Source organism: Aspergillus fischeri, genomic scaffold (genome assembly GCF_000149645.3).
Source record: "Aspergillus fischeri NRRL 181 1099437636264 genomic scaffold, whole genome shotgun sequence".
Taxonomy (NCBI): Eukaryota; Fungi; Ascomycota; class Eurotiomycetes; order Eurotiales; family Aspergillaceae; genus Aspergillus; species Aspergillus fischeri.
The window spans coordinates 695051-720600 of NW_001509762.1; the positions used below are offsets into that span (position 1 = coordinate 695051).

At 50.2% G+C, this 25550-nt stretch overlaps 13 protein-coding genes and 1 non-coding gene across 14 annotated transcripts, besides 4 other annotated features; 8 read left to right on the forward strand and 6 right to left on the reverse strand.

Moving 5' to 3' along the window:
• Window positions 1–1146: 1146 nt before the first annotated feature.
• Window positions 1147–1965, forward strand: NFIA_074720 (SDR family NAD(P)-dependent oxidoreductase; the record flags this gene model as incomplete). The annotated part of the gene is made up of 1 exon (XM_001259448.1): window positions 1147–1965. The coding sequence occupies one exon, from the start codon at window positions 1147–1149 to the stop codon at window positions 1963–1965; it is 819 nt and encodes a 272-aa protein (XP_001259449.1).
• Window positions 1966–2197: 232 nt separating this feature from the next.
• NFIA_074730 (isopenicillin N synthase family dioxygenase) lies at window positions 2198–3363 on the reverse strand (the record flags this gene model as incomplete). The annotated part of the gene is made up of 2 exons (XM_001259449.1): window positions 2198–3190; window positions 3289–3363. The coding sequence occupies 2 exons, from the start codon at window positions 3361–3363 to the stop codon at window positions 2198–2200; spliced, it is 1068 nt and encodes a 355-aa protein (XP_001259450.1).
• An 861-nt stretch (window positions 3364–4224) lies between these two features.
• Window positions 4225–5435, forward strand: NFIA_074740 (amidohydrolase family protein; the record flags this gene model as incomplete). Its single annotated transcript, XM_001259450.1, has 2 exons — window positions 4225–5215; window positions 5272–5435. 2 exons carry the CDS (start codon window positions 4225–4227, stop codon window positions 5433–5435), a joined length of 1155 nt encoding a protein of 384 aa, XP_001259451.1.
• Window positions 5436–5661: 226 nt separating this feature from the next.
• Window positions 5662–7319, reverse strand: NFIA_074750 (uncharacterized protein; the record flags this gene model as incomplete). Its single annotated transcript, XM_001259451.1, has 3 exons — window positions 5662–6743; window positions 6801–7163; window positions 7217–7319. The coding sequence occupies 3 exons, from the start codon at window positions 7317–7319 to the stop codon at window positions 5662–5664; spliced, it is 1548 nt and encodes a 515-aa protein (XP_001259452.1).
• Window positions 7320–8170: 851 nt separating this feature from the next.
• Window positions 8171–9496, forward strand: NFIA_074760 (putative cell cycle control protein (Cwf23); the record flags this gene model as incomplete). Its single annotated transcript, XM_001259452.1, has 1 exon — window positions 8171–9496. The coding sequence occupies one exon, from the start codon at window positions 8171–8173 to the stop codon at window positions 9494–9496; it is 1326 nt and encodes a 441-aa protein (XP_001259453.1).
• Window positions 9497–9671: 175 nt separating this feature from the next.
• NFIA_074770 (putative aminomethyl transferase) lies at window positions 9672–10799 on the reverse strand (the record flags this gene model as incomplete). The annotated part of the gene is made up of 1 exon (XM_001259453.1): window positions 9672–10799. One exon carries the CDS (start codon window positions 10797–10799, stop codon window positions 9672–9674), a length of 1128 nt encoding a protein of 375 aa, XP_001259454.1.
• Window positions 10800–11275: 476 nt separating this feature from the next.
• Window positions 11276–13927, reverse strand: NFIA_074780 (decapping enzyme complex catalytic subunit DCP2; the record flags this gene model as incomplete). The annotated part of the gene is made up of 2 exons (XM_001259454.1): window positions 11276–13823; window positions 13875–13927. The coding sequence occupies 2 exons, from the start codon at window positions 13925–13927 to the stop codon at window positions 11276–11278; spliced, it is 2601 nt and encodes an 866-aa protein (XP_001259455.1).
• Window positions 13785–13824: a microsatellite.
• An 880-nt stretch (window positions 13928–14807) lies between the features above and the next one.
• NFIA_074790 (DUF4112 domain-containing protein) lies at window positions 14808–15726 on the forward strand (the record flags this gene model as incomplete). Its single annotated transcript, XM_001259455.1, has 3 exons — window positions 14808–14882; window positions 14951–15165; window positions 15225–15726. 3 exons carry the CDS (start codon window positions 14808–14810, stop codon window positions 15724–15726), a joined length of 792 nt encoding a protein of 263 aa, XP_001259456.1.
• Window positions 15580–15618: a microsatellite.
• Window positions 15727–15819: 93 nt separating the features above from the next.
• Window positions 15820–16994, reverse strand: NFIA_074800 (uncharacterized protein; the record flags this gene model as incomplete). Its single annotated transcript, XM_001259456.1, has 2 exons — window positions 15820–16846; window positions 16909–16994. The coding sequence occupies 2 exons, from the start codon at window positions 16992–16994 to the stop codon at window positions 15820–15822; spliced, it is 1113 nt and encodes a 370-aa protein (XP_001259457.1).
• A 398-nt stretch (window positions 16995–17392) lies between these two features.
• On the forward strand, window positions 17393–19350 carry NFIA_074810 (putative integral membrane protein (Ptm1); the record flags this gene model as incomplete). Its single annotated transcript, XM_001259457.1, has 7 exons — window positions 17393–17467; window positions 17525–17722; window positions 17781–18106; window positions 18168–18208; window positions 18258–18332; window positions 18397–19007; window positions 19066–19350. 7 exons carry the CDS (start codon window positions 17393–17395, stop codon window positions 19348–19350), a joined length of 1611 nt encoding a protein of 536 aa, XP_001259458.1.
• A 455-nt stretch (window positions 19351–19805) lies between these two features.
• NFIA_074820 (uncharacterized protein) lies at window positions 19806–21461 on the forward strand (the record flags this gene model as incomplete). The annotated part of the gene is made up of 1 exon (XM_001259458.1): window positions 19806–21461. The coding sequence occupies one exon, from the start codon at window positions 19806–19808 to the stop codon at window positions 21459–21461; it is 1656 nt and encodes a 551-aa protein (XP_001259459.1).
• Window positions 20482–20530: a microsatellite.
• A 138-nt stretch (window positions 21462–21599) lies between the features above and the next one.
• NFIA_074830 (WD-repeat containing protein SWD2) lies at window positions 21600–22836 on the reverse strand (the record flags this gene model as incomplete). Its single annotated transcript, XM_001259459.1, has 3 exons — window positions 21600–22378; window positions 22436–22661; window positions 22726–22836. The coding sequence occupies 3 exons, from the start codon at window positions 22834–22836 to the stop codon at window positions 21600–21602; spliced, it is 1116 nt and encodes a 371-aa protein (XP_001259460.1).
• A 771-nt stretch (window positions 22837–23607) lies between these two features.
• NFIA_074840 (putative mitochondrial oxaloacetate transporter (Oac)) lies at window positions 23608–24671 on the forward strand (the record flags this gene model as incomplete). Its single annotated transcript, XM_001259460.1, has 4 exons — window positions 23608–23793; window positions 23849–24320; window positions 24373–24518; window positions 24579–24671. The coding sequence occupies 4 exons, from the start codon at window positions 23608–23610 to the stop codon at window positions 24669–24671; spliced, it is 897 nt and encodes a 298-aa protein (XP_001259461.1).
• Window positions 24672–25411: 740 nt separating this feature from the next.
• Window positions 25412–25480: a microsatellite.
• On the forward strand, window positions 25478–25549 carry NFIA_074850. Its single transcript has one exon. It is a non-coding gene; the product is annotated as a tRNA-Glu (tRNA).
• Window position 25550: the final 1 nt, after the last annotated feature.

Here is a 25550-nt window from a genome sequence, read left to right on the forward strand (position 1 = left end):
CACGGGATACTGGGATTCGTCTGCAACATCAGGTATTCATGGGTCATGACATATATCTGCTTTGTATAACAGGCTATCCTTCCAATATTCCGATCCTATCAATTGATCCCGTATGTTGCATGTCCACAGTAAAGAGGATGTAGCGGATCTCCTGGTTACTGATGACGTGGGATCAAGATCACCAAAGTGGACTTGAAGGAAGTGTTCTCCGAGGAGTAAATCATCACCCAGAATCTTACTGAGGCGCCGAATTCTCGGTTAAAATATTCAGAAATAGATACTCAGTAGCATTGAAGTGGTTCCTTCCGCTCCCACCTTTGTCTTGGTCGGGGTTTGTCCTGAGCGAAGATTGATTGATCATCAGAAAGAGATGAATTTGCATGAGATGGGGTTCAGATAAGCATTCTGGCTTTCCCGGCTTTCCGATATGAAACTGTCGGAAAGTCTTGAAGCATAGACTGTAGATATCTGTCATATCATGCTTCGCGTTACAAGAATTTGTGGGCTGTTGGTGTCGATCATGCATATCTCTGGCCTTGTCAACCTGGGATGTGATCATCATTCTCACACATCGCAGATTGTACTTACTTATCCCACTCGTAGCTCCAAGGACTATCTTGGACCCTGTTTTTTCCTTTACTTGACGAATCTCGATAAACCTAGGTTTAGCGAAGGAGAAAGTCATCAAGGAGCATTGCCGGAGCGTGGGATTTCCCCACATCGGCCATGTTTGCGAGATGCGGGGGTTCTTGTATGACGCCAAATCCTCTAAAAGGGACAAATCGATTGTTTCCTCACAACGGAAGGCCATAGAACCTTGCTTTATATGACTGGAGCAACTCCATCATTTTTTGTAGAAATTTAACACTACTTGTACCCGACATTGCATTCCGCTATCGGTAGTGCCCTCCGTGGTCCCATCATCATCACCATGTCGCACCTGCAAGCTTCGAAATTGTTCTCCATCCAGGGATGTGTTGCCGTTGTCACAGGGGCAGGAAGTGGTGAGCCTCCTTGAAGAAATCGATACCTTTATTTGAAATGTGTTGTCGAATCTTCCCCGCCACTACAACTCGATTGTGTTCGTAGATTTGGAAGAAGATTCTATAAGCACTGACACAGCTTTCAACAGGATTGGGACGTACAATGGCCCTTGCACTAGATGCGAACGGTGCCTCGAAGGTCTTCATCATTGGCCGACGCGAAGATAAGCTACAAGAGACTGCATCCCTCGCAATCAACAAAACAATCATACCCATCAAGGGCGATGTCTCATCTAAGGAATCACTACAGGCGGCCTACGACTCCATCGCATCTCAGACAGACCATGTCGACCTCTTGATCGCGAACAGCGGTGTGATGGGTCCTTCTGCTCGCCCGCCAGCCGCAAAAGGAGACGGGTCAAACCCAAGTCTCTCAGAAGTCCGCGATCAGCTATGGGCTGTACCCATGGAGGATTTTTCCAAGGTCTTCGATATCAACGTCACAGGGTCATACTACACTGTTCTCGCTTTTCTACCTCTGCTTGAGGCAACGAATAAGAGGAGACCGGCACCTGAGAAGGATAAGCTCTCCCCGCCGACTGCGCAGGTTATCATCACCAGTTCGATTGCGGGTTTCATTCGGCAGGTGCCCTTCAGTTTCGCATACAGTCTTTCCAAGTCTGCAACGAATCATCTTGTCAAGATGCTTTCGACGACGCTGAGCTCGTACGACATTCGAGTCAATGGCATTGCGCCAGGCCTGTATCACTCGGAGATGTCTGCGTCAGCATTCAACGGCGGAGACAGGGGCATTTCTGACGGGTCATTCCCGCGCGAAAGGATTCCCCTCACGAGGGGTGGAAGTGAGGAAGACATCGCGGGTCTGATTCTTTGGCTGGCGAGTGCTTCCGGTGGCTACATGAATGGTAGCATCATCGTCACTGATGGAGGACGAACCGCAGTTCATCCGGCATCGTATTAGAGCGCTGGGAAGCGCAGAGCACTTTACACATGTAGGCCAGTTATCAAATACCAAAAGGGCATAGAGGATCAGTCATTGCGCTATAAGTGAGTAGCTTATATTAGCCCATATCAACCTTCGCATAGAAAGAAACTCACTCATACGATTATTGGTCAGTCTTGCTCGAGATACATAAGAACGCTGAATGTATACATGACTCATTTGGAGATATACATCAATATTAAGAGTCAGACTAGATGGTTGCTGTCAATCGTTGCACAAGATAGTCTCCGGCGGTAATTCCTGGGTATTTCTTTTTCTGGCTAATTTCTTCCCCGAAAGTCCCCGGTAGGGCATCAATAAATTTGTTCATATTCGGATTGCAGAAGTATGCGATACTATATCGCGCCGGGTATGTATCTGAGCCGTCATCTGCGTCGACACCTGCGATACTTGGAGGCTCGACAACGCGATGACGAGTGCTCTTGATGATGTCGTTGGACCACCGAGCTAGTAGGTCTCCAGCATTGACGACGACTGTGTCTGCGATAGGCGTAGCATCGACAAAGGTGCCCTTGGGACTCCGAACCTGCAGCCCTCCACGACGATCTTGGAACAGGAGTGTGATAGATCCATAATCACTGTGCTCTGCAGCACGAACCTGGCCTGCGTTCTTCTTGAAGACATCTTTGGGCACAGATGGGTAATGCAGCAGACGGAGATTATTATCTCCCGCATCCACGAATTCATCAAAGTAGTGCTCTGGTAAGTTCATTCCAAGAGCGATAGCCCGCATGACCTCTGTATGCAGGGATTTGCACATTGCGAAGAATGACTGCATCGCTTTCTTGAAATCCTTCCCCTCGTCATCGAAATGGTCTGGCCATCGATTAGGAAGACCGTCAACATCATCGCGACCAATCTCCATTGTCTCCTTAAGATCTGGTGTCGCCAGTCTAGCGGTATCTTTGTCGACATTATCTTCAGGTAAGCTCAGCTTCTCTCGTCCCGTCTTGACGTAACCACGGTTCGACTGCGGAGAAGTCCAGCACAAACTGTCTTTCTGATCCTGGGGGCGAGCGAAGAAGCGGGCTGAAGTCTCAAATACCTGGGATACTGTGGAAAATGGGATTCCATGGTCTTTTAGGTAGAGAAACCCCGATGTCTTAAATGCATCTGTGATGGAAACAGCGACAGCATGTTTGTCGGATGGTGTTCCTCTCAGGAAGGGGCCAAAATCAATGACCTGTAAATTGACAGTGTAAGTGGGGAGGGAGACACATATCATACGAATACAAGAAACAGACCAGCAGATTGATAATTTTAGATGATCAGAATACTCACAGGAATGACAAGATCGTCCTTTTCAATCGCTGTGGTGATGGGATGACACGCATGCTGCGCGAGGTTGTCGTCCATCGTATAACGATCGGGATCAATGGCTGTAGGAGTTGAAGAGCGAAACTATGTCGTCAGATGAACGTACAATCCTTCTAAGGTATTAGAACAGTTATAGACGTCTCCTTGCGAGCTAATGTGGAAAGACGTCGAGCGCAATCGCAGAAGATCTTCGTGAAATCACGACTTGGTCATGAACCAAGGAGAGGAAAAGGAAAATAAGCAGATCAACAGAGTTGGATGGACAGCAGCCATGGTTCCGCAGCTGATATGCTTCCCCTCCTCAGACTTAAATATCCTTCCTTCTCATCCCCAATCAACGATGATACACTGGAGCGGGGAAGATAAAGTCGACCTGCAGGATGTTGCTGTCCGTGTCTGGGCGATAAGGTATCGGTTGTCGAAACATGAGGATATCGAGGGAAGATAGGCTCTGTGACCATTCAGAGAAGAGCAGATCCTGATGAAAACTCACTCATGCAGCTATCAATGAGATGATCGAAAGGAGATAAGCCATTGATATGGAGTACAATTCTTGAACCCTTGATATTTGAAACATGGGGACTCGACAGCAGTCCATACATACGCTGCACATCACTCGCATCCCCTGCAGATGCATTACTGCTGTAACATCATTGCGAATACCCCGCTTCGAAGATAAGAGACAAGTTAAGGCTGCTCAAGATTGAGTCTTGTCTAACTCGTTCTTTCTCATCTTCATCTTGAGTTCGCGAATCAGCTCCATTTCGAGAAATGTATGATCATTCATAAGAGTCGAAAGTCGATTGCTAACAGTTTCTTCAGCGTGCTCACCTTTGCAAACCATCTCTACTACAACCTTTTAAGACGGGCTGATTGATCCCCAGAAAGCAAAGAGAAAAGATGTCCTCCCCGCTCATTGTCGACATTCACACTCATGTCTATCCCCCGGCGTATATGGAAATGCTCCGCTCTCGCAAGGTAGTCCCCTACATCCACGACCCAGTAAATGCAACACCACGTCTAGTCATCCTGTCTTCAGACGATGATCCATCGATCCCTCTCGATGAGCGTGGCCGTCCAGTCGACTCGTCCTACTGGGATATCAACGTCAAGCTGGCATTCATGCGACGCCACGGTATCAACTGCAGTGTCATTTCTTTAGCTAACCCGTGGCTGGACTTCCTCGAGCCTGACGAAGCGCAGACTTGGGCAGAACGCATCAACGATGATCTGGAGCAGACCTGTGCGCGTGTCAACCAAGCAGCAGACCCGGATAACACGCATTCTCTTCACGAGAAAGAGACCTTGTTCGCATTTGGAGCCCTGCCGCTCAGTGCGCCTAGAGCAGACATTGTAGTAAACGAGATCAAGAGACTCAAGACGCTGCCACATCTGCGAGGTGTGATTATGGGTACCTCGGGGTTAGGCAAGGGCCTCGATGATCCAGCGCTGGATTCCGTATGGGGCACTCTACAAGAGACAGAGACCCTGCTGTTCCTCCACCCTCACTACGGTCTACCCGATGAAGCTTTCGGCGGGCCAGAAGTGATAAACCGCTACGGCCATGTTTTGCCGCTTGCTTTAGGGTTCCCGCTCGAGACCACGATTGCCGTAGCACGGATGCTCCTTTCCGGTGTTTTCGATCGGTTCCCCGGGTTGAAAATCCTGCTGGCGCATTCTGGCGGAACGCTTCCGTTCCTTGCTGGACGGATTGAGAGCTGTATTCATCACGAGCGCAAGTTCGTCGCCAATGGCGGTAATGTACCGGGTCCTCAGAGAAGTGTTTGGGATGTGTTGCAGACAAACATCTACCTTGATGCGGTGGTTTATGGTACTGCTGGCCTGAAAGCAGCCGTGACTGCGGCCGGTGGAGCGGATCGTCTCATGTTTGGTATGATTATGCACTTCGCTGAATTCTTTTCTGCGGTTATACTGACATCTGGACAGGCACTGACCATCCCTTTTTCCCTCCACTTGACACTAGTGAAGACGCCGAATGGCCTAGTGTGACTACCAACTACAAAGCAATCCACGCTGCATTTGATACAGAGAAAGAAGCAGTTGGGGCAATCTTGGGAGGGAACGCAGCACGGATTCTGAATCTCGAATAAATGAAGTTCATACTCATATAGGTATCAAATATCACTGCATCCTGCGTGACCCTCATGAGTCTCGTGCCTCGACTTCGTCTCTATAAGAACAGAGAACAAAGTAATGATATATACTAACAGCGGGAATAACGGTAGAGACCTCAAAACCAGCTGCAGAACGGGCTTTGCTAATTTTTTTTTCGAAATATTCGGCAGACGGGACTTGAATCGTGTGATTTTCCCATGTTTAAGATATGTCCTGAGTTGCTAGCAAGTCCCATCCCAGTAGCCTCCATATCTCTTGCGTAAACCAGTCAGGAACGGATTGCTCGGGAATTTGAGTACAGTTCTGCAATCTTTCAAGCTCATGTGTATCAAGTGTTTCAGGCTGCTGTAGCGTATGTGGAAACACAGAACGGTCTGATCCGAACAAAGCCTGAAGCAGAGTTCCTTGTAGCTGCTGCTTCATCTTGGCCACCCATGCCATTGTTTCAGGGGCATCCTGGGGTCCCAATGTTGAAGAAGAGGATACACAAGTATCTAATAAGGCTAGGCTCCTCTCCAGAGGCCAAATAAGGTGCTTTGCCTCCATCTGCATTGAATGCAAGGACAGGTCATCCAGCTTGACACCCTGCAAGCCTTGGGGAAGAGGTAATTTGGTCTGATCCACATGAAGATCAGGTCGAATTTGTAAACCTTGGAAGACAAATATGCACAGTAAAGTTCCCACGCGCGTGAGAAGAATGTATAAAAGCCCCTCGAAAAGAGTTCGATGAACTGTATATGAAAGGTTCAAAGAAATTGCAATAGAGCCCAGTAGCCGACTGATTTGGCTCGCTACTTCGTCGACAGGCGTGGTCGTAAGATTTTCCAGTCCCTGACAGGGCTTTGCGCTTTTCGACTTTCTAGCCTGCTTGTTCTTTGGGGTCTTGGAGGAACCGGTGCTTGCTGGAATCTGTCCGGACTTGCTGATGCAGTATTGCTCCAGAGCCGTGGCTATAGCTTGATACAATCTAATGAGATGATAAGCAAGCTGACCCTTGCCGTGAAGGTCATTCTCAGTCTCCGCGAGCTTTTCCAGTGCCTGTAAGATAAGCTGAAAAGCACATTTGACGCTGTGTAGAACCTGTTCTAAGTGAGGTCGCTTTGCCTGGAGGACGGGCTTCTTGCTAGGTCGAGTGGTATGTCCTCTCCAACGGACAGACGTGAGCACTTCATGCACAGCTACTTCGCATAGATCCGCGGAAGTTTGTACAATAGTCGAGCGACTCGGCCTACATTGAATGGCTCTCTGAAGAGCGTAGAAGTGCCGCATGAACGATGCAGTAGCTGTTGAGATACTTCAGTTAGTCAGAGTAGACAATAACGTTGACACTCTCGACTGACTTTCTTCCATGTATTCGGGTTGCTCGACCAGTTTGCTAGATTCAAGAGCCATACCAAAAGCCTGACTCTGCAAGTTCACCTGTGTCTTTGCTCTTTTTCTTGCATTCAGATTCCCGTTTGCCTTCCTCTTTACCGATACTTGCGCCTCTTGAGATAAAGAGTTCTGTGATTGCAGTTTCGTAATAAGGGCCTCGTTACGCTGCTCCAGTTCATAAATTCTATCCATCAATCGGCTCTGCTCTGCTTCAGATTTCTTGTAGGCGTGCTGCCAGAAGGAAACGCTGTCGAAGAACCGATCTTCCAAATAGTCCCTACCGCAACTTTCTGCATTTTTGATGTTCTTTCGGATCTGCAGCACATAGTCTAGGACTTGGTTAACTTAATCTGTACAGAAAGGGGACACGAGGCCTGTTAACCTTCAACATCTATGCCTGCCGGCTTCTGTTTGACGATGGCCATTGCAAGGGCTAGCTGAGCCTGGGATGGCATAAAGTTGCCCGCCATGGGAGTTGTCTCCATGGTCGAGAGTATATTTTGCTTGACAGGGAATGTTGATAATGATGGAATAGAAGTTGTGGACGAGGCAAGCCATTAAAGGAGAAGATTTTAGAGCCTGAGGCATAGTCTTCACACACCCACTTTCTTCCGTCGGTATACGCATGCGAAATGTACCTTTTTTTTCTTACAAGTAGGACCTTGATGTTCTTGGGCTTTGAAGACGGACGGCTCCGATCATTAAGGAACAATTAACTGCCACGGCATATAACTCGAGCGATCATTTCGTTCCATGAGGTGCTGGTCCTTTCCTCCTGGCGATCCAGTGAGCCAATACCGACCAGCATACCATAACGTGCACAGTCACGCAAAAGGATTCATGGGCAGATTGTATAACAGAAAAGCCTCCCTTGGGACTACCTCTTCCTGTACTCAGGGCCGGAGAAGAATGGGTTGCGGGATGTCAGTCATTTTAATGTATTTAGAACAAAGCCAGGAAGTCATATCCATCTGCATCAGCTCTATTCAATGTATCTGGCGCAATCGAGAATCTCACGAGTCGAATATATATGTCCGCAGCAGGGGTTGCCGGATATGTAATGGGTGAACAGGAAGCCATATTTGCCTTGATAGAAGTGTTCCGCCACCACCAACACAGAAAAACCGATAAGAGCTCCGATCTCTCTCCACCTTCATCTCAACCATGCTATCATTAACCTCTTCTTTCCTCTTATGGTGATCGTTTGAATACTCAAAGCCTATCAGCCCTTTTATATTTCACAGTTTTGCACGTCGCGAACTTTGTCTGCTGGCTAAGTCAGTTTCTTCCCACATTGAGATAACAGCGAGCTTTCCTCGCGCGAACTACCCTCAAGATGCCCTCGGACGACGATCTCAAGGCACACGCTGCCTCTAACCAAGATTTCTATGCTCTCCTTGACATCCCACCGGCCGCTTCGGAGTCGGAAATCCGCCGTGCATACAGGCGGACAGCCCTCAAATACCACCCTGACAAGATCGCAAACCCGACACAGACAGACATCGACAAATTCCACCTGTTACAGATTGCCTACGATGTCCTCTCTGATCCCTCCGTACGGCAACTCTACGACAATGCGCGGGAAGCGCGCGAAAGAAAAAAGCGTGAGCTGGAGATGATGGATGCGGCGAAAAGGAAGATGAAGGAGGACTTGGAAGCTCGAGAGCGTGCCGGTGCGGCTGCGATGGGAGGTGCACAACGAGGCGTCAAGAGGACCTGGATGTCTGCCGGCATGGCTGGAGCGGACGACGATGCCGAGGAAAAGCTTCAGCGCGAGATTGAACGGATTGCGGAGGATGGGCGGCGGCGACGCAAGGAGGCTGAGGAGCGACTGAAGCGAGAAGCCGAGGCTGAGGAGAGAAGGTTACAGCAGGAACAAGAGGAGGCGCGGAGAGCTGCGGATCGGAGCAGTCAACGAGTCAACCGTTCACACGAAGGTGGCACGAATGTTCCGGAACTCGAGCGTACCGTCAAAGTGCGCTGGGTTCGGGAAGGCCGAGGTCTGGATCTAGACCAACATCGCTTGGTGTCTTTGTTCAAGCCTTTCGGTAAAGTCGAGAACACGTTCATGCTGAAGGACAAGCGCCAGCGTGTCGGGGACAAGCGAGAGAAGAAGACTGTCGCGACAGGTGTTGTGGTATTCGCCTCCATTGTCAGCGCCCATGCCGCCGTGCTGGACAGTGAGAAAAAGCGACGCCAGAGCGCTGGCCAACCGGACAACGACTGGTCGCTTATCGAATCTGTATCCTGGGCGTCTGGCAACCAGCCAGACATAGTGGACACGGAAACCCGGGCCGCTTCTCCCATCTCCACGCCTGATGAAGCTTCGTCAGCACAAAAGCCAGCTCCTTCTGTTGGCCCCTCCCAACCGTCTTTCGACTTTTCCAAGCTCAAGTCGGCAGCGCCGCCTGGTGTTCCAGGCAAGACCCCCGGGAAAGCTCCCTCGTTTGCCTCGTTCGCCTCGGCCGCGGGCTCAGCAAAGCCAACGCCATCTGATGCATCGGCCAATGGACGAAGCACTCCAAGTTTTCAGGAAATAACATTAATGCGATTGAAGAATGCACAGCGCGAAAAGGAGCGGAAGGCCCTCGAGGCACAGCTCATAAAAGAGGATGAGGCAGCAGATGCTGCTGAGGCTGCTGCCCCTGCGGCCAAGGGCTAATTACAGTCTTCTTTCTTTTGATGTTGAGCATCCTTTCGTTCGGTAGACTTCTAATTTCAGAGATACCCCTTTCAGCTTTGTTCTTATTTATCCTTTCAGAAAAAATTTATCGTCTATAGAGAATACACGGTCATTATATGTACAATATATGATACACGATGTGCTGTGATCCACGTCACTCATTCCGCCGTTGCTCTTCTTCCTCCTCCAGTTGATATAAGAGCTCCTTTGCCCGGTGGCCTTCTTGGCTGTCCACCTTGCGAGCAAGGTTCCTCGCTCCAGAGGAGATATACTCCCTCAGCCAGGGAGGCACAAGAGCTTTAACCTTCACTTCTGCCGGCTCCGTAGTGTCCGATGATGCTTCTTCTGGCGCAGACCATGAAATCTTGAATTCTTGCTCGGGGCTGGACTGTGAACCTTCGCCTGTGAGCACGATATCGGTCATTATCTCCAATCGACAAAGAGCTAAACCGATATTGCCAACTCCACCGAGGAACTTGCCCGCACTTCGGCCCTTTCTACCATCAACCTTGGAGATATTCGATCCGCTAGGTGGCAAGGCCACGGCTGCAGTGGGATCATACACAGGGGTCTCACCGGATGGAAGGGGGGATTTCGCATACAACTGCACAGGCACAATCCGTTTCCGCACAACTCCCGTATGATGCGTACGGATCGTAAGCTCCTGGCCGACGTAGCAGCCCTTGCGGAAGTCAACCCCCCGCATCATGTCCATATTGCATTCAAGGGGAAGCGCAGACTCGCGGATTATCTCAGCCTGTCCCTCCGCTATTCCGTGCAACATCCGACGAACCGTGTACGTGCCCAAATCGACCTCGGAGCCAGCAACCTGAGCCTCATCCGGTAGATGAACACGCAGGTCCTCCTCGCCAGGCGTGACGAGCCGGGATCCGAAGCCCGGAGCCCTGGTATCGATGCATCCCGCAACGGATGACGAGGGTGAGAACGGCGAGGACGATTCCGATTCCAGGTTATACGCCGCCCATCGGGGCTCAGAATGGTCTTTCCATGACGACCAGACGGTGCGTTCACCGTCTTCCAGGGCACGGAGCTTCAACTTCGATCGAAGTTTATGCTTCTTAAGATGCTTCAAGAGGCTGGATACCTCGTTTTTGTCCACTTCAACCAGCCATGCTGGGTCATCAGTTGTAGCCGTCTCGCCGTCTCCTTTGGGCATCGGATAGATGAATGCATCGTTCAACACTCGACCTTGGGAGTTCAGGAAAGCCGTGTAGGTCCCGGTTCGACGAGTTGCGCGGCTCGGGTCGTTCGCAACGAGCATATTCTGAGTAATTAGACCTTGAAGAAATGTAGTACTATCGACACCTGTGATCGATATCAAACCCCGGTTCGTAAGTCGAGCATACCCAGACCGAGGCGGGGAAGAAGGGACAGCATCGCTCGATGGCTGAGCGCGGTGCTGTACGGTGGTCGAGAAGAGCCTTGAATGGCTCAGACAGTGAGTGCAAACTCTTTTCGAAGATGCGATAGACCGCATCATAACTGTGTTAGGCCGTTCATGACAATCTTACAAACGATCGTTTTCAAATCAAGAGTTCCGGGTATGACATCGACGACCGGGCGGTGAAATATGGCAGAATTAGGATAAGATAAATGCATCTATCTCTCTACACAGGAAAGAAGTATCAAGGACAAGAGGGTTGTTCAGCGTTGTACAATTAATACTAGTTTAGGCTGAACCTTCTGAATGACATAGTTACATGTTGGTTCATTGTTGAAAATCAGCGCGAGCCTGACTCATTTGTTTCCCTTCGCTACTCCTTCCAAGAATCCAAGCAGGAAAGCCTTATTGACTGGGGATGAAACCTTGTTTGCGTTCGGCGTTTCAGTGCCAACCTCGGAGGCAGGGCGACTGGGCGAAAGCGGACTAACAGCCGAGGAAGCAGCCGACGGTTTGGTCAGTGATGTACGGAGGTCCAGTTTCCCAGAGGGTGAAGTAAGTGGAGAAACAGGCCGCTTGCCAAAAAGCGAGAGGAGAGCCTCCTTCTGCGCAGCTGTTTGGCTTGGTCGGCGGTCAAAGTTTGGCTGAGGAGGCTGAGGAAGCTGAGCAGGCTCAGTAGGTTTCGTCACTTGCCCAGCACTGAGAGATGGGGAAGTCACTTGCCGGGCCACGCCCTTCGCATCCTTACTCCGCGTCGGAAGAATATTATCTAGGTTTAGATTATCCGAGCGACGTAGTATCTGCGGCTGGAATGGCTTCTGTGACTCTGCGGTCTTCACCCTGTTGGTATGAGATTGAGAAGACGCTCTTGACGAGGGAGGCTTAGGAGACTGGGAAGATGCTGGAGTGGGTGAGCGATCCTTCCTGTCCGACTGCGGTCTGGTCAATATGGTAATGGGAGACGCAAGAGGCCGTGCGTGTCGATCTTTGTTCTTCCGGTTTGAGCCGTTCTGGTTCTTCTTCGCTGGTTGTTTGAAAGCCGCCTCAGAAGGACCGACGGGCGGAGGCCCGGACGAACTGGTAGGATTGCGCGGAGCTCCTTTTGGTGTCACATGTGTGTTGGGGGCAGATCTCTTGGGAGTGCTAGGATCGGTGCGAGGCCGCTGGAGAATTTGTTTGGCAGCCGGAGAGGCAGGCTGGGCCGATAATTCGGCAGGCGCCGGAGGAGTGGCTCCCTTAAGGAGACTCAACAATTGATCTTGATGTTGCGATGGTTTGCGCTCAGCAGATGGCGTTTTCTCCGAGGGCGTTGCCAAATCAGCCATTGTTGTCTTTGGCGTTTTCATTGAATTGTCTTTGAAAACGTTCAGCAGCGCTAATGAGTGGCTGGTAAGCTTAGGCGGAGGCAATTTGCTTGCTGGTGGTATAGCTGCCCCTTGAATTTGCGGAGCTTGCGCCGCCTGCGAGAATTCAGGATCGCCGGTTCTCTGGTATGGAGCTGGCGCTTGCGCTGGCCTATGAGTCTGCGCGGCTGCGTGCAACTCGGACGGGTGACGATTTGAAAACTGTGATACCCCATGATAACCAGCGTGGGGCCCTCCTACACCAAGCGAGTGCGCGGGTGTTGGCAAATGTGAAAGAGCAGCGCCATGGTGTGGTTGCCCGGGAATCTGTAATAAATTGTCATGTTGCCCAGAGTAGGCAACTTGCTGAGGGAACCCTGGAAAGAAATTTGGTGCCGAAAGAGTGTGAGGTTGATGTGGTGGGGGCATAGCCTCATGGAAGACATTAGGGTGAAATGCCTGGTCGTTTGTGGGAGCCTGGTGAGTAGGTTGGTGAGAGGAGCCGCTCCTTAATAATTCCAACAGAGCATTGGACTTGGAAGCATCCGGACCAGAAGTCTGCGTAGGAGGGAACTGATTCTGCGTGGAGGCCGAGTGGATTTTCAGAAGTCGCTTGAGATGAGAAGAGGCGTCCTCTGCTGAAGTAACTTCAGGTAAATCACTAGGAACAGCATGCCTGGCCGGTGTACGGTGGATAGCCGGTTGAAAGGCCTCGTCCATAGATGTTTCTCCTTCCAACTGCGACAGCTGTTTGACGCCTTCTGATTGTGCCTTTGCGTCAAGCCGCCGTTGTTGAGCGATCCATTTCTTGAGTGGGTGCATGAACGGCGCAACCATGTAGAACTTGTTCGCGTTTGCAACCGCCATATTCTCATCATTTGGCTTGCTTTTCTTCATTAACGTTGGCAAGTCCGACAGCTTATACCATTCAATCTTGCTGATTTCTTTCCGAGTACGAGGTTCAAAGTGAGCATCGTGTGGCACGCCCCGGAACACATATAACCTCATATGCTGTTCTCTCATGGTGATCTCAATATACTTGACGTCCTTTTCATCCTTCACTAGCCCGGCCTCCCGAACGTCATAACCAGTCTCTTCGTAGACCTCCCGGATTGCGCAGTCAAGATCCTTTTCATCCTTATTGATTTTACCGCGAGGAAAGCTCCAATTGGCGCCCTTCTTCCAGCCCTTAACCAGCACTACCTCATCCATGTCCTGATTCAACAGGATGGCACCACGCACCGGCACACGGGTCTTGTAGGCCAGAAACTCCGAGAACGCTGTAATATGATGGTAGTGGGACCATTGGGACATCAGTGGGCAATGCTGAAAGATGCGCAGCGCGAAAGCTTTCAGAGACAACGAGGGAAGCGCCGGGTCCAACGGCCGAATGAAATCCTCGTAGAACCATTGCGCCTCCTCCACTTGAAAACAGATTCGTTCGACGGACTCCAGCTCTTCGCGAGGTAAATTTATAATGAAGCGGACACACAGGTCATCCAGCCCTAATGTCAGGGAGTCCCACCATTTAGCATCGTCATCGACATCACCATCACCATCACTGCAGTCGCCGTCGATACGTTGAGCGACCGGAGAGAAGACGAAAACTTACAGTCCTCCAGCTGCATCTTTGTTTCTGTCATACTGTCCGACGTCTTCTAGCATTTCAACACGGCCTTTGTCTGCGTGACGAGGTCTCTCCGAGAGCCAGCGGCGCGGAGAGAGAGAGAGGCGGAAATAGAGGGGGAGAACAGCACACCAGTGATGCAGCTTCCAGTAGGGTGCTTGGCAGAAAGCACCCGCCCTAAAGCGTAGCGTTGCTGAGGGGAAATGGAAAGTAGTGGCGAGAGCAAACCAATGGCTTGTCTACCTTGAAAGCGAGTGAGTCGATGAATCACCTATGTGAAGGGGGGTTGAGGTTGAGTGCGTTCACTCGTTCTGTGATAACCGAGTGTTGGGCGACAATCACAAGGACAAAGAGCCTGAGAGAGCAAGCTGCTGAGACGGAAGAAGGATACCAAGTACAAGTTACTTGTGGCGCAGTCACCCAATAGGCCATCCAATAGTAGCTTTTCATGGCTCAGTAATAGCGCCACAGATGTGGCTCTGTGGTCTGTGCAGATCAGCGGATCAAATCAGGGAAGGAAAAAGTGATGATCCTCTCAGCTGTTGGGCATGGGATGACGTCTCTAGTAATTATGTGAACCAAGGGGAGAACTGAGAGACGGTACGGAGTAGATAGACAACGCTTTGGCACCTACAAGTGCTGGTTGACAGATACTATTTATTATTCAACAGCTTACCTCAAAAAACCTGCTTACACCACTCTATTCGTGACCTGCTAGGTCAAATTTTGGAAAGCTTAATTCATTTAAAACATTTTATCATTGATTTCTGTCAGAGAAGCCTACACAGATACAAAGAATCTAAGAGCTCTCTGGATCTTTCCTCGCGAAACCGATCTGATTCTTGCTAAATCTCTTATTTCCGTATCAACTCTTGTTCTAGATAACATCCGTTTTTACGTATCGACTAAGAAGAAGCCATGTCAGGTGCTCTGGCGTCCTTGGTCGGCAAGAGAATTTTAGCGGAATCCGCGAGGAACCATTTTGGCCAAGAGGTAAGCTCATGAAGATCCACAATTGGAATGCATTTTTGTGCATAGCGACTGATATCGGTCTTGTCTAGGATCCCTATTTCGAAGAAGTTCCGGCTTCGCGACTCTACCGAGCCTTCGGCAAAAAGACACGGAAGAGACAAAAGGCAATTCCTCCAGGACTCTCTGAGAATGACCAGAGAGTCCTCACACAGGTGAAACGCAGGGCGTACAGACTAGACTACTGCCTATTCAATCTGTGCGGCATTCGCTTTGGGTGGGGCAGTGTCATTGCGCTGATTCCATTGTGAGTTCCGTAATCGCGCATGATGTTGAAATTGGCACTGATGCTCGTCAATTTTTCAGTCTCGGTGACGTCGGCGATACCGCACTTGCCATGATGGTCGTGAAGAACTGCGAGGAGATTGACGGCGGTTTACCAGCACGGCTCAGGATGATGATGATGATCAATGTGCTGATCGACTTCGTTATCGGTCTGGTCCCATTCGTAGGGGACGTTGCAGACGCTGTGTACAAGTGCAACACAAGAAACGCTGTCATCCTGGAAAAACACTTGCGGGAAAAGGGGGCGAAGGCGCTTAAGGCGCAAAGTCGAACTCCGGAAGGGGTCATCGATACCAGCCTGCCCGAGGAATTCGACAGATATGACCAGAGTGCCTTGGAGGAACCGCCTAGATACGAGAGCCAGGCACAAGCGGGACCTGCTAGGCCTGAGCCTGCTAGGCCTGAGCCTGCCAGGCATCCGAAGAGAGACCGGTCGCAGAAAGGGTGGTTTGGTAAATCATCCGATCGAGCAGGTGACTTGGAGGCTGGAGTGGCGGATAACTCAAAGTCCCGTGGTCGATGAAGAGAAAAGGATACCTCCTTTAGTTGGTGCTAGTGCCTTTAATTTTTTTTCCAAAGCAATGAAGTGTCATCTGCGGTTCCAAAAAGCCACCCATCAGCAGGTCAATTCAGGCCGAGACCTGGTGCATGCGTAGCATAATTCGAGTGCTCGGCTAGCACCAGTAGTGTCACCGCCACCATTGTTGCCTGAGTTCAGCATAAAAGCGCCACAGAAGCTGCATTGAGGTACATTGGCAGGGGTCAAGGAAGCTTGAAGCTTACTCGCAGTCCTAGTCACATTGGCCATGACGCCGGGATACTTCTCGCCCTGTGTCTGGACGTACCGCATCATCAGCTCATCAATGGACAAGTTCTTCGTGAGCACATTTTCCGATGGTGGCTCATCAGGAATGATAATTCTGGTCAGTTCGGGGAAGAAACTGGCGTAGTTATCCACCTCAGCTTTGAACAAGTCCCGAAGTGGAAAGTTGAACTCTACACCAAACGGTGACATTCCGTCACACACTTGCCATGTCAAGGATGAACCCCGTCCCTTGGCGACATTGGCAAGAGTCTTCGCGGCGAGCCTGGTATCTGAGTCTCCCCACAACACTCCTCTGCACGCTATTTTCTTCGCGAACGCAACAACAAGTCTGGTAATCAGAACGTAGTCGACATCAACCTTGGATGTGGAAGTCGGAATCGAGGCACGGAAAGCATCAAGGCGCTCTTTGGCAGATAAGCCGGCATCATCAACAAAGCCGTCCTTAGAAAATTGAGAAATGACTTCCTGAAGTTCGGGATCCAGCTCGAAGATACTGTGAAGTGGGATCCGAGTAAAAGAATGCAGGGGAAACGTCTGCTGTAGCAATCCAAAGCCCTCATCATACGACGGACTACTGTGAGAAATAGAAGAAGGTTCGATAACAAGCACATGGAGATCGAAGCCCGGTGAGGGATGCGACTTGGCGAGTTCAAGTTGGATTTGAGCATTCAGTATGTGCAACAAGACAGAAGAGGAGATGCCGCAAGATAGAGGCAAGAGCAGCTTGCATGGTCCGGTTTTAGGCATGTTTCTCCGAAGACGATAGTTCTCCATACGCTTGAACACCTTGAAATTCACGAATCTTGCATAGCAAGTCCTAGATGAAGATAATACAGTCAGTATTTCGTTCCCGCCACCAAATCTTGGGAACCAACATACTGGCATAGACGGCGGGTGCGCAGCGTCAATATAGCCTCCGCATCACTGCAGTCAACGCAGGGATCTGACAGTTGCTTTCCGGGCATTTTGCTGCTTGTTGCCTAGCTTGGTGTCGAATGTCTCTGGTTGCGATGACTATCGACGAGAAATTTCGCATTAAAAAAGGCAGAAACCTAATGGCGGTGCTGCAGCGGGCACAGTTTGATTGGTGGGACCGTCAGCACGCGGCTTCCCCGGTTCCAGTATACCTAGCCACGACAGCCTGTACGTACTACAGGTAAGCTTCAACTCTTAACATTCTCGAGCCCCGATACTATCGCGGAATAACCTGTCCTAGGGAGGCTCAATCGACAGCCTTCTGAAACTTATCTTGCAAATTGAAACATAATTGCAAGTTCTGCTTGCCGTCGGATGGTCTGCGGTCGCGCATAGACTCTCCTTTTGAGTACTTGGAAGCCTAGTACGGCTGTTCTTTGTGATCACAATGAAGGGCTGGCTCCAGACACTATGCTTGACTGCCGCTCTGGCAGGACGAGTTCTTGCAAATGAAGTTGAATTGGTGCGCATAAAACTGATGGATCTCCACGCCAATAACTAACATAATCATTTTACCCAGACACAAGACGAAGCCCACCGCCAGCGATGTTCAGGGATGTACAGTCGCAAGGCATGGGGTGGAAGCATCGATCCGTATATCGAGACCGTATTTGTCAAAGATAACGAAGCCGGCGATAGCGATCCTCTTGTCAGTGTCGTGATATTCGAATGGAGCGACGAGAATCTGATCGGGAGATCCGTATCTGATGACCCTGAAGTGTGCCTTCCCAGTGTCGCCGCAGATGAAGTTTCCGCGCTTACACATGCCCTTATAGGCGAAAGAGACCATTTGCGACCAGGCTAGCGTCGAGGCGAAACTATGCGAAGAAGATCAAGTAGGTTCCTTCATTCTGGCCGCCAACGCAAGCCAGGCATCCAATTTCCCTATTATATCTCAGGCGGTGCATCTGAACAATCCGACTGCAATTAATTACCCTATCAAGAAGACCGGCTTCTATTGCGTCAGCACCTACGGATATTCCGGGAAGGACTACAAAGCGGCAGTTGAGTTCAGGAATTCATACGGTGAACTTCCTGCTGCGCAAATTGCAAAACTTCCGTTCTACGGTGGTTTGACTATTGTCTATGCCGTCATTGGAGTGTAGGTCTCCGCTTCATAAGGCCATTTCCAAGTCCTAGCGGTACTGACGGGCTTAACACAGATTTTGGGCATTCCTATATGTTCAGAATCGTCATGACATTCGTGAGTGGAAACCTTCAATTGGATGGTGCTCAATTACTGATGATTACAGTGCCGGTGCAAAACTACATCACTGCTATTCTAGTCTTTTTGATTGTGGAGCAATTGATGACCTGGGGCTTTTATGGTATTTCGCCCTTCGCACATCCGCTGGAGTTCAATTTGTCGTCCAGGTCCCTGACCAATAGCAGATTTCCAGAATCGGCACGGTTTGAATATCGGTGCAAAGGTGCTGATGGTAATCGTCGCTGTCCTGAATGCGGGACGCAATTCTTTCTCCTTTTTCCTTTTGCTCATCGTTTGCATGGGATACGGCGTGGTCAAGCCCTCTTTGGGCCGGACCATGATCTATGTCCGTATCCTGGCCATCACCCACTTCGTTTTCGGCGTCATATATGCTGTCGCAAGTCTATCAATTACACCCGATAGCGCTGGGCCACTGGTCCTCCTCATCGTGCTCCCGCTGGCTGGTACACTGACTGCATTCTATGTGTGGACACTGAACTCCTTGAACGCAACCATGAAGGATCTGATCGACCGAAAGCAGAAGGTCAAAGCAATGATGTACAAGAAGCTCTGGTGGTGTATTCTGGGCAGCATCATCGTGATCTTCGGCTTCTTTTTCATCAACTCATTTGCTTTTGCTGGTCGTAGCGAAGCAAGCTTTGTACCAGAGCATTGGAAGACCAGGTGGTTTGTGCTAGATGGTTGGCTGAACCTTGTGTACTTGTTCGATATAGGGTTCGTTGCCTATCTTTGGCGGCCTACTGCGAACAACAGGCGGTTCGCAATGAGTGACGAGGTATGTTCCGGACACGCTTCCATGGCGCCCGATGAATGCATGCTAACATCGACTGCAGCTTGCACAAGACGATGACGGGTTCGAGATTCGATCTTTCAATAGTGGGCTGGACGACGAAGAAGCGTTTGGAGGCCCGGAAGGAAATTCCGCCTCCGCAACACGCCGTGAGCTGTCACCGGTACCTCCTAAACCTGTTCCATCTGCTCCGCGCCAGCGAGACTCTCTCGATGGTGAGACGATTTTCGCTGTGGGTGAGGATGGTGACAAATGGTCTGAGGATGAGGACGAGTCACCACGAAACTCAAGCGAGCGACAGAGACTCACTGCCCATAAATCGGACTAACTGGCTCATGGCGGAGGAGCCGAAATCTTGTCTCGAATCGAGTCAATTGTGAATGCATATGCATTCTCATCATTGTGTTCAGAAGTGGCATCAAATCATCTTTATATCAATTCTCAGGAAGTTGAAGGTTCGATCGATCTTCTAAGGATCTTTCCGTTTGGTTTCAACTTTGCAGGCATTTGATGGCGTTTGGCCTATTGGTGTATTTTTAGATTGGCTCTAAGTTCCTACTACTCCAGTAATAGGCTAATTGAATTTATGTGTATATGTCATCTACAAGTTTAAGAGACATATGCTCGAATCCTCAGCCAAGAATCTGCACTAGAGATGTAATAAACGCAGCACTCTGGCGTACCTGGAATTCCGCCTTAGGTAGTGTGTATTTACCTACCGCAGCCGTCATAGCATCCCACCTTGGACTCATCTTCACTTACCTTACCGTCTGGCTACCAGCCATGCACAACAATGACCCAAGTAGTCAAACATTTGACAATCCAAGAGATGCCGCCAAAGATGACGTTCAAGATAAATCCGACACCGAAAACAGCCGCGCCCTCGCGACCTCCCTCGTGAACAAATGCAGCCGTCTCCTCGGCGAAATAGATACCCTCCAGTCTATGCTCACCCGCAACCTCCGCAACCCCCAACTGGTCGAGGTCCGATCGCTCCGATCCAACGTTCTATCCGAGTTGCGCATGCTCGAGAAACTCTCCAAAAGGGTGCACGCGGTGTCTGCTACGGCGGATGCAGAAACAAGGTCACATGATTACGAGGCCGAGCTACGACTTCTGCATGCCTTGCGGTCGTCGAATCTGCCTTTTTACGAGGCTGTTTGGAACGTTGCTAGGAATACATGCACGGGTTTGGTCGCTTTTGGAAAGCGGTTCTACTGGGATGCCGGTGCGCAACATGGTGGAAAGGGACCTGAGGAGAGCCAGGTGAAGAAGAAGAAGCCCAGTCAGGACAAGCGCAAGAGCGTCTTTGTCGATATCGTTGCAGATGATGGTGAAGAATGGGTGAAGGTCTCCACCATTTCCGAAACTCGTCTCCTATTCGAGATGGCCAAGAAAGGGTGGGAGGCGGATTCGGAAGACGGGGGTGACGCTGAGACTAGAACCGTTTTACGAAATTACGACAATGACGACTTCGACAGCGACGAGGACGACGATGATGAGGTCGAGCTGATTAAGTTGGCGTGCGATATGAGAAAAGCCGCCAATGCTACACGAATCAGGTATAAACATCCCCGACTGCGATTCGTGATTCCAAAGATTGAGGAGGGGAAAAGTCCCGAGATCGATGATTTATTGAAAGAGATTCGGAGCTATGGTATCACAGTGAATTGTGGAGGGGAAGTAGCCAGAGCGCGCACGGAGGATGCAGAAGGTCCCGAGCATGCTACTGTCGAGGAAGGGGAACTGTCTCAATTGCTTCCCAACCCGTTCAAGCGATTCACTTCCACTTTGAATGTGGATTGTACTCTGCTGCTTGCCATGGTTTCAGACTTGTCGCATTACAAAACCGTAACCCTTTCTTCCTCCCATCATAAAGCTATTTTTAAGCAGGTCGAGGTAGAAAAGCAGCGGCCATTGCTGCCCACAGAGCTTTGGCCGGCGATGACCGCGCATGACTTGGTCTGCACGGAGGAAGCTGCGGGGAGAATGCGGGAGATAGTCGATACTATCGGAACGGAGGCAGAGAGAAAAAGGACCCAGTTATTGATGGGTTATGCACCCTTCAATGACTGTGACACGACCTCTCTCCTTGAGAAGTTCCAGGGATTGTCAGATTATGAAGTACCACCTGGCTGGAAAATTCCGATCAGAACGGTTAATGCCAAATCCGCTATTGAAGCGGCGAGGGATCAAGGGACTCTACCTCCAGTATCCCGCAAAGTCGCAAAGATTCTGTCAGATATTAACTACAGTGTGTTTATGTATGGTTGGTCCACGGGAGTCACGACCATATCGAGCAATCGCACTGTGGTCAAACAAATTGAGACCACCATCGAGGAACATAGGAATGGCGATGAAGGCTTGGAGGGGCCTCCGGTGTGGGTTTGTGACACTGCCAGAAGCTTGGCAGGAAAAGACAAAGATCGAAAAATGTAAAATACCTCAACAAAGCAGGGAAGCAGTGTTGGAGGCAGGGTAGCCCGCAGCAACCTCCTCACATCCTTGGTTTGATCTGACCAGATCATAGCTAGACTTCTTTGCCCGTCGATCCGAATGGGATTAACACGCATATCCTTATTTTTCGGCGGACCGCGAATTTTCTTCCGGAAGCCAAAAGACCACCTCCTTATCGGCAGTAGCAAGCATGTTGTACCGTGGGTTGTATTCTAGTATGGCGGTGCGACCACGGTTTGGTAGCTTGGTCATTGGCTGCAGGAGGGAATTGGCATCCGGTGTCTGCTGCATATCCCATACGAGAACATCTGACTGGTCGCCGGAGCCGCCCAGAACATATCGTCCGTCCGGGGTAAAGCATGCGTCCCCTTGACCAAGTGGTTTTCCAGTTGTTGAGACAGGAGCTGCTCTGCCAGGGGATCCGTTCTTGCCGAGCAGAAACGCCTTGATATTGCCTTCAAAGGCGTCGAGAATGAAATGGCCATGAAAGTCCGTCCCAACCATCAAGTGTTTTCCATCGTTTGAGAATTCAAGGCGGGTCCACGCTCTTCCACGTGTAGAAGGAGTGTATCTTTCTTCGTACGGCGCGAGATCGAAGGTGGAAAACGGAGCCTTGTCATAGTTGCGAAAATCGTATAGAAGGACTGACGAGGTAGACTGTGAAGCAATAGCGATCACGGAAGCAGAGGGATCGAAGGCAACCAGGTAAGGCGTGGCCAATTTCAACTTCCCCTGCGCATTCCTCGAGCTAAGATCCCAGAGCGCAACGGTGTCATCTTTTGAGCATGAGATAAAGGCGTCGCTGCCAGGAGAGAGAGCCAAGCAAGTGACTTTGTCGGTATGACCGGAGAAGTAACGCACGTAGCCCTCATTGTGAAGGTCCAGTAGTCGAAGAGAATCTGTTCAAATGTGAGTCCGGTCAAATGAATCCATGGAGACCCCAGCGATAGACATACCATCGACCTTCGTGCTCGCGTGAAGGACTTGACGAGAATGATGCGTGAATCTCGCTAAATGGGCACCATATTTTTTGCTGGGGACTGATTTTGTAGATTTGCCCTCTTTGATATCGAAGACCTGAATTGTCTCATCGTCGCCTGAAGCCACCAGGTAGTCGCCCTGATCATCAAAGTCCAATGAAGTTACATAGTTGGAGGGTTCTTGCTTCGATCCTTTGAACGCCTATACTCTCGACATGGAGACAGTCAGACCAATGGATCAATCTAGAAGAGAGTCGCAGACTGACCTTTGCAGGACGGAAGCTACGAATTATATCAGACACTTTCTGAGTCTGCATCGGAGCCTGAGGTTGCGACTGCTGCGCCGGCACCTGGGGTTGTTGCTGGGCTTCCGACATGATTTATGGCTCGGTAGTTACCGCAAATCGATCGTTCATAAACCCAGGGAGGATAAAGCAAAGATATTCAGCCAACCTAGCAGTCCTCCTCCGTGCCCTCTTGAACCCGTCTCTGGTGGGCTTGTGTCCCTTCTGATCCTCAATAACAGCAACGGATTTGTTCGATGCGGGGAGCTTTGCGAAACTGGGGAGCAACGCGCGCTTACTTCCGTTATGGAAATTTGGCGCGTTTAACCGACGCTAAGCGGAAGACTAGTTGATCCGCGCCGGCGGCTGAAAGATGCCGATCCGATGATCGGAGACGTTGGCAGTAAAGCGGCCAATCAGCAATACGGAATTGATCTCTCCGCCGCGATGCATCTCAGATTCTAGTTGCAATGCGACCATGACTGTGTTGGTCGCTTTATAATCTAAGATTCTCCCTCAGCAGCAGGTCGCCTGGAAGTAGGAGGGACGCCTTATTTCTGACAAAATTCACCGTGCCATTGTTGCAAGATCTTTTTCATTTCTAGATTCTAGCCACCATCTCCACTCTCCTATCTCCTTCGTTGCTCCATAAATTCTCGGGCGTCGTCCACCGCTTGCAGGGATCATTTGTCAGTCGCTATGTCGACGACAACAGGGTATGCGCCGACATTTCGTCATATAGGTTTATGGGTATATTGTGTACTGATGAGAGACAATTGCTTTGAAGGGCATTCATTGCTGGGGGTATTGCAGCATGCGGTGCGGTAACAGTAACTCATAGTTTTGAGACTGTGAAGATTCGGTATGCCTTGTCCTCCTATGTCTTTGATTGACGGAACTGACTTTCTCTTGATTCCCAGGTTACAGCTACAGGGAGAACTTCAGGCGAAAAGCGAGGCGGTCAAGAAATACAAGGGCGTTTTCCACGGAGTTAAGGTTATTCTGCAAAACGAAGGTCCTCGCGGGCTGTTCCGGGGAATCGGCTCGGCTGTATGTTGTCTCTACACGGTGGTTGAATCTTGGGTGCTGACGGGTACCGACTTAGTACATCTACCAAATTTTGCTCAATGGCTGTCGTTTGGGCTTCTATGAGCCGCTGCGCAAGGGTATCACAACCGCTGTCTACAAGGATCCGCAAGTTCAATCCCTCGGTATCAATGTCTTCTCAGGCGCCGCGTCCGGCATCATCGGTGCAGCAGCTGGGTCACCGTTCTTCCTCGTGAAAACTCGTTTGCAGTCTTATTCTCCCTTCCTTCCCGTAGGCACGCAGCACGAATATCGAAACTCCTTTGATGGTTTGCGAAAAATTTACACGTCCGAAGGCGTTGGCGGACTGTACCGGGGTGTTGGAGCGGCTATGGTTCGCACTGGTTTCGGCAGCTCCGTCCAGCTTCCCACCTATTTCTTCGCAAAGCGACGCTTGGTGAAGCACCTGGGGATGGAGGATGGTCCAGCCCTTCATCTAGCCAGTAGTACCGTATCTGGCTTCGTGGTCTGCTGTGTCATGCACCCTCCCGGTACGTATAGTTGGGCATTGTTCGATTACGCGCCAGCTAATTTTATAAACAGACACGGTTATGTCCAGGATGTACAACCAGACTGGTGATCTTTACAAGGGAGCATTCGATTGCCTCTTCAAGACTATCCGAAAGGAGGGTATACTTGCGATCTACAAGGGCTACTTTGCCCATCTGGCTCGTATCTTGCCTCATACCGTGAGTAACTCCCGGATATCGAGGTTACGCGTCACGGCTTGGTGCTGACTCGTTTTGTAGATCTTGACTCTCAGTCTGGCTGAGCAGACCAATAAACTGATGCGCAGATTCGAAGACCGGTTTCTTCCCGAGTCGATAAAGGCGCGTGTCTAGCACGATTGGTTCTTACCGCGACGGGACGCCTTTGGCGTTGTCTATAGATTCAGTGATGGTAATAATGGGATTTCTAGAGAGTACGGCATTGGTCTTTTGCGTTGTCGAGCGGTTGCATCGAAAAGATCGCTCAAATCGTTGGGTATACACATTGGAGGCGTTGACTTCCGGGTCGTCCTGCTGCGATACGGCTTGGACTTTTTGTACATATCAGTATATAATACATCGTGTAGATCTCGATACAGTGGTATAGACTCGGATTTTCACTTCATATTTTGGAGTCTGGAGCTCTGTCGCTGAGGCACGCGGCGAGTCGCCGGTGGCTTACCTTCATCAGGTGTTTCAATGCCTCTGGGGATACACCGAGCCAACCTCTTAGCCCTCGGGACTTGGTGGTTCCCTGCCACTGTTTGCTCCGCTGGTTGATGTATGGTGTTGTGGTTGTCACCAGCGTTGGCTTTTGCGCAGTTGCCAGTCGCTATTGGGATGGCCTTGCGGACGCATCCCGCGGTATATATATTTGCGCATACCAGGCTTCAACATGAAGTACTACGAAAACCCCTTATCGATTATGGGATTAACCACGTAGCTCTACATGATTCCGCACCGGATAGTCTTAACCCATGGTTCATCACACGGACGATCAGTCCTCTGGTGGTTAAGGAGGACAAGGCGACATGGTTCTGCCCGCCCCAGGATGATATCACTACGTCGGTATACGACTGGCCTATGTAGTCAAGATCCGCCTGATCTTTCAACAACATCCGCCTGATCTTCAACAACATCCGCCCGATCTTTCAACAACATCCGATGTGGTGTAATGGCTAACATCGCTGTCTCTCACACAGCAGCTCGGGGTTCGATTCCCCGCATCGGAAT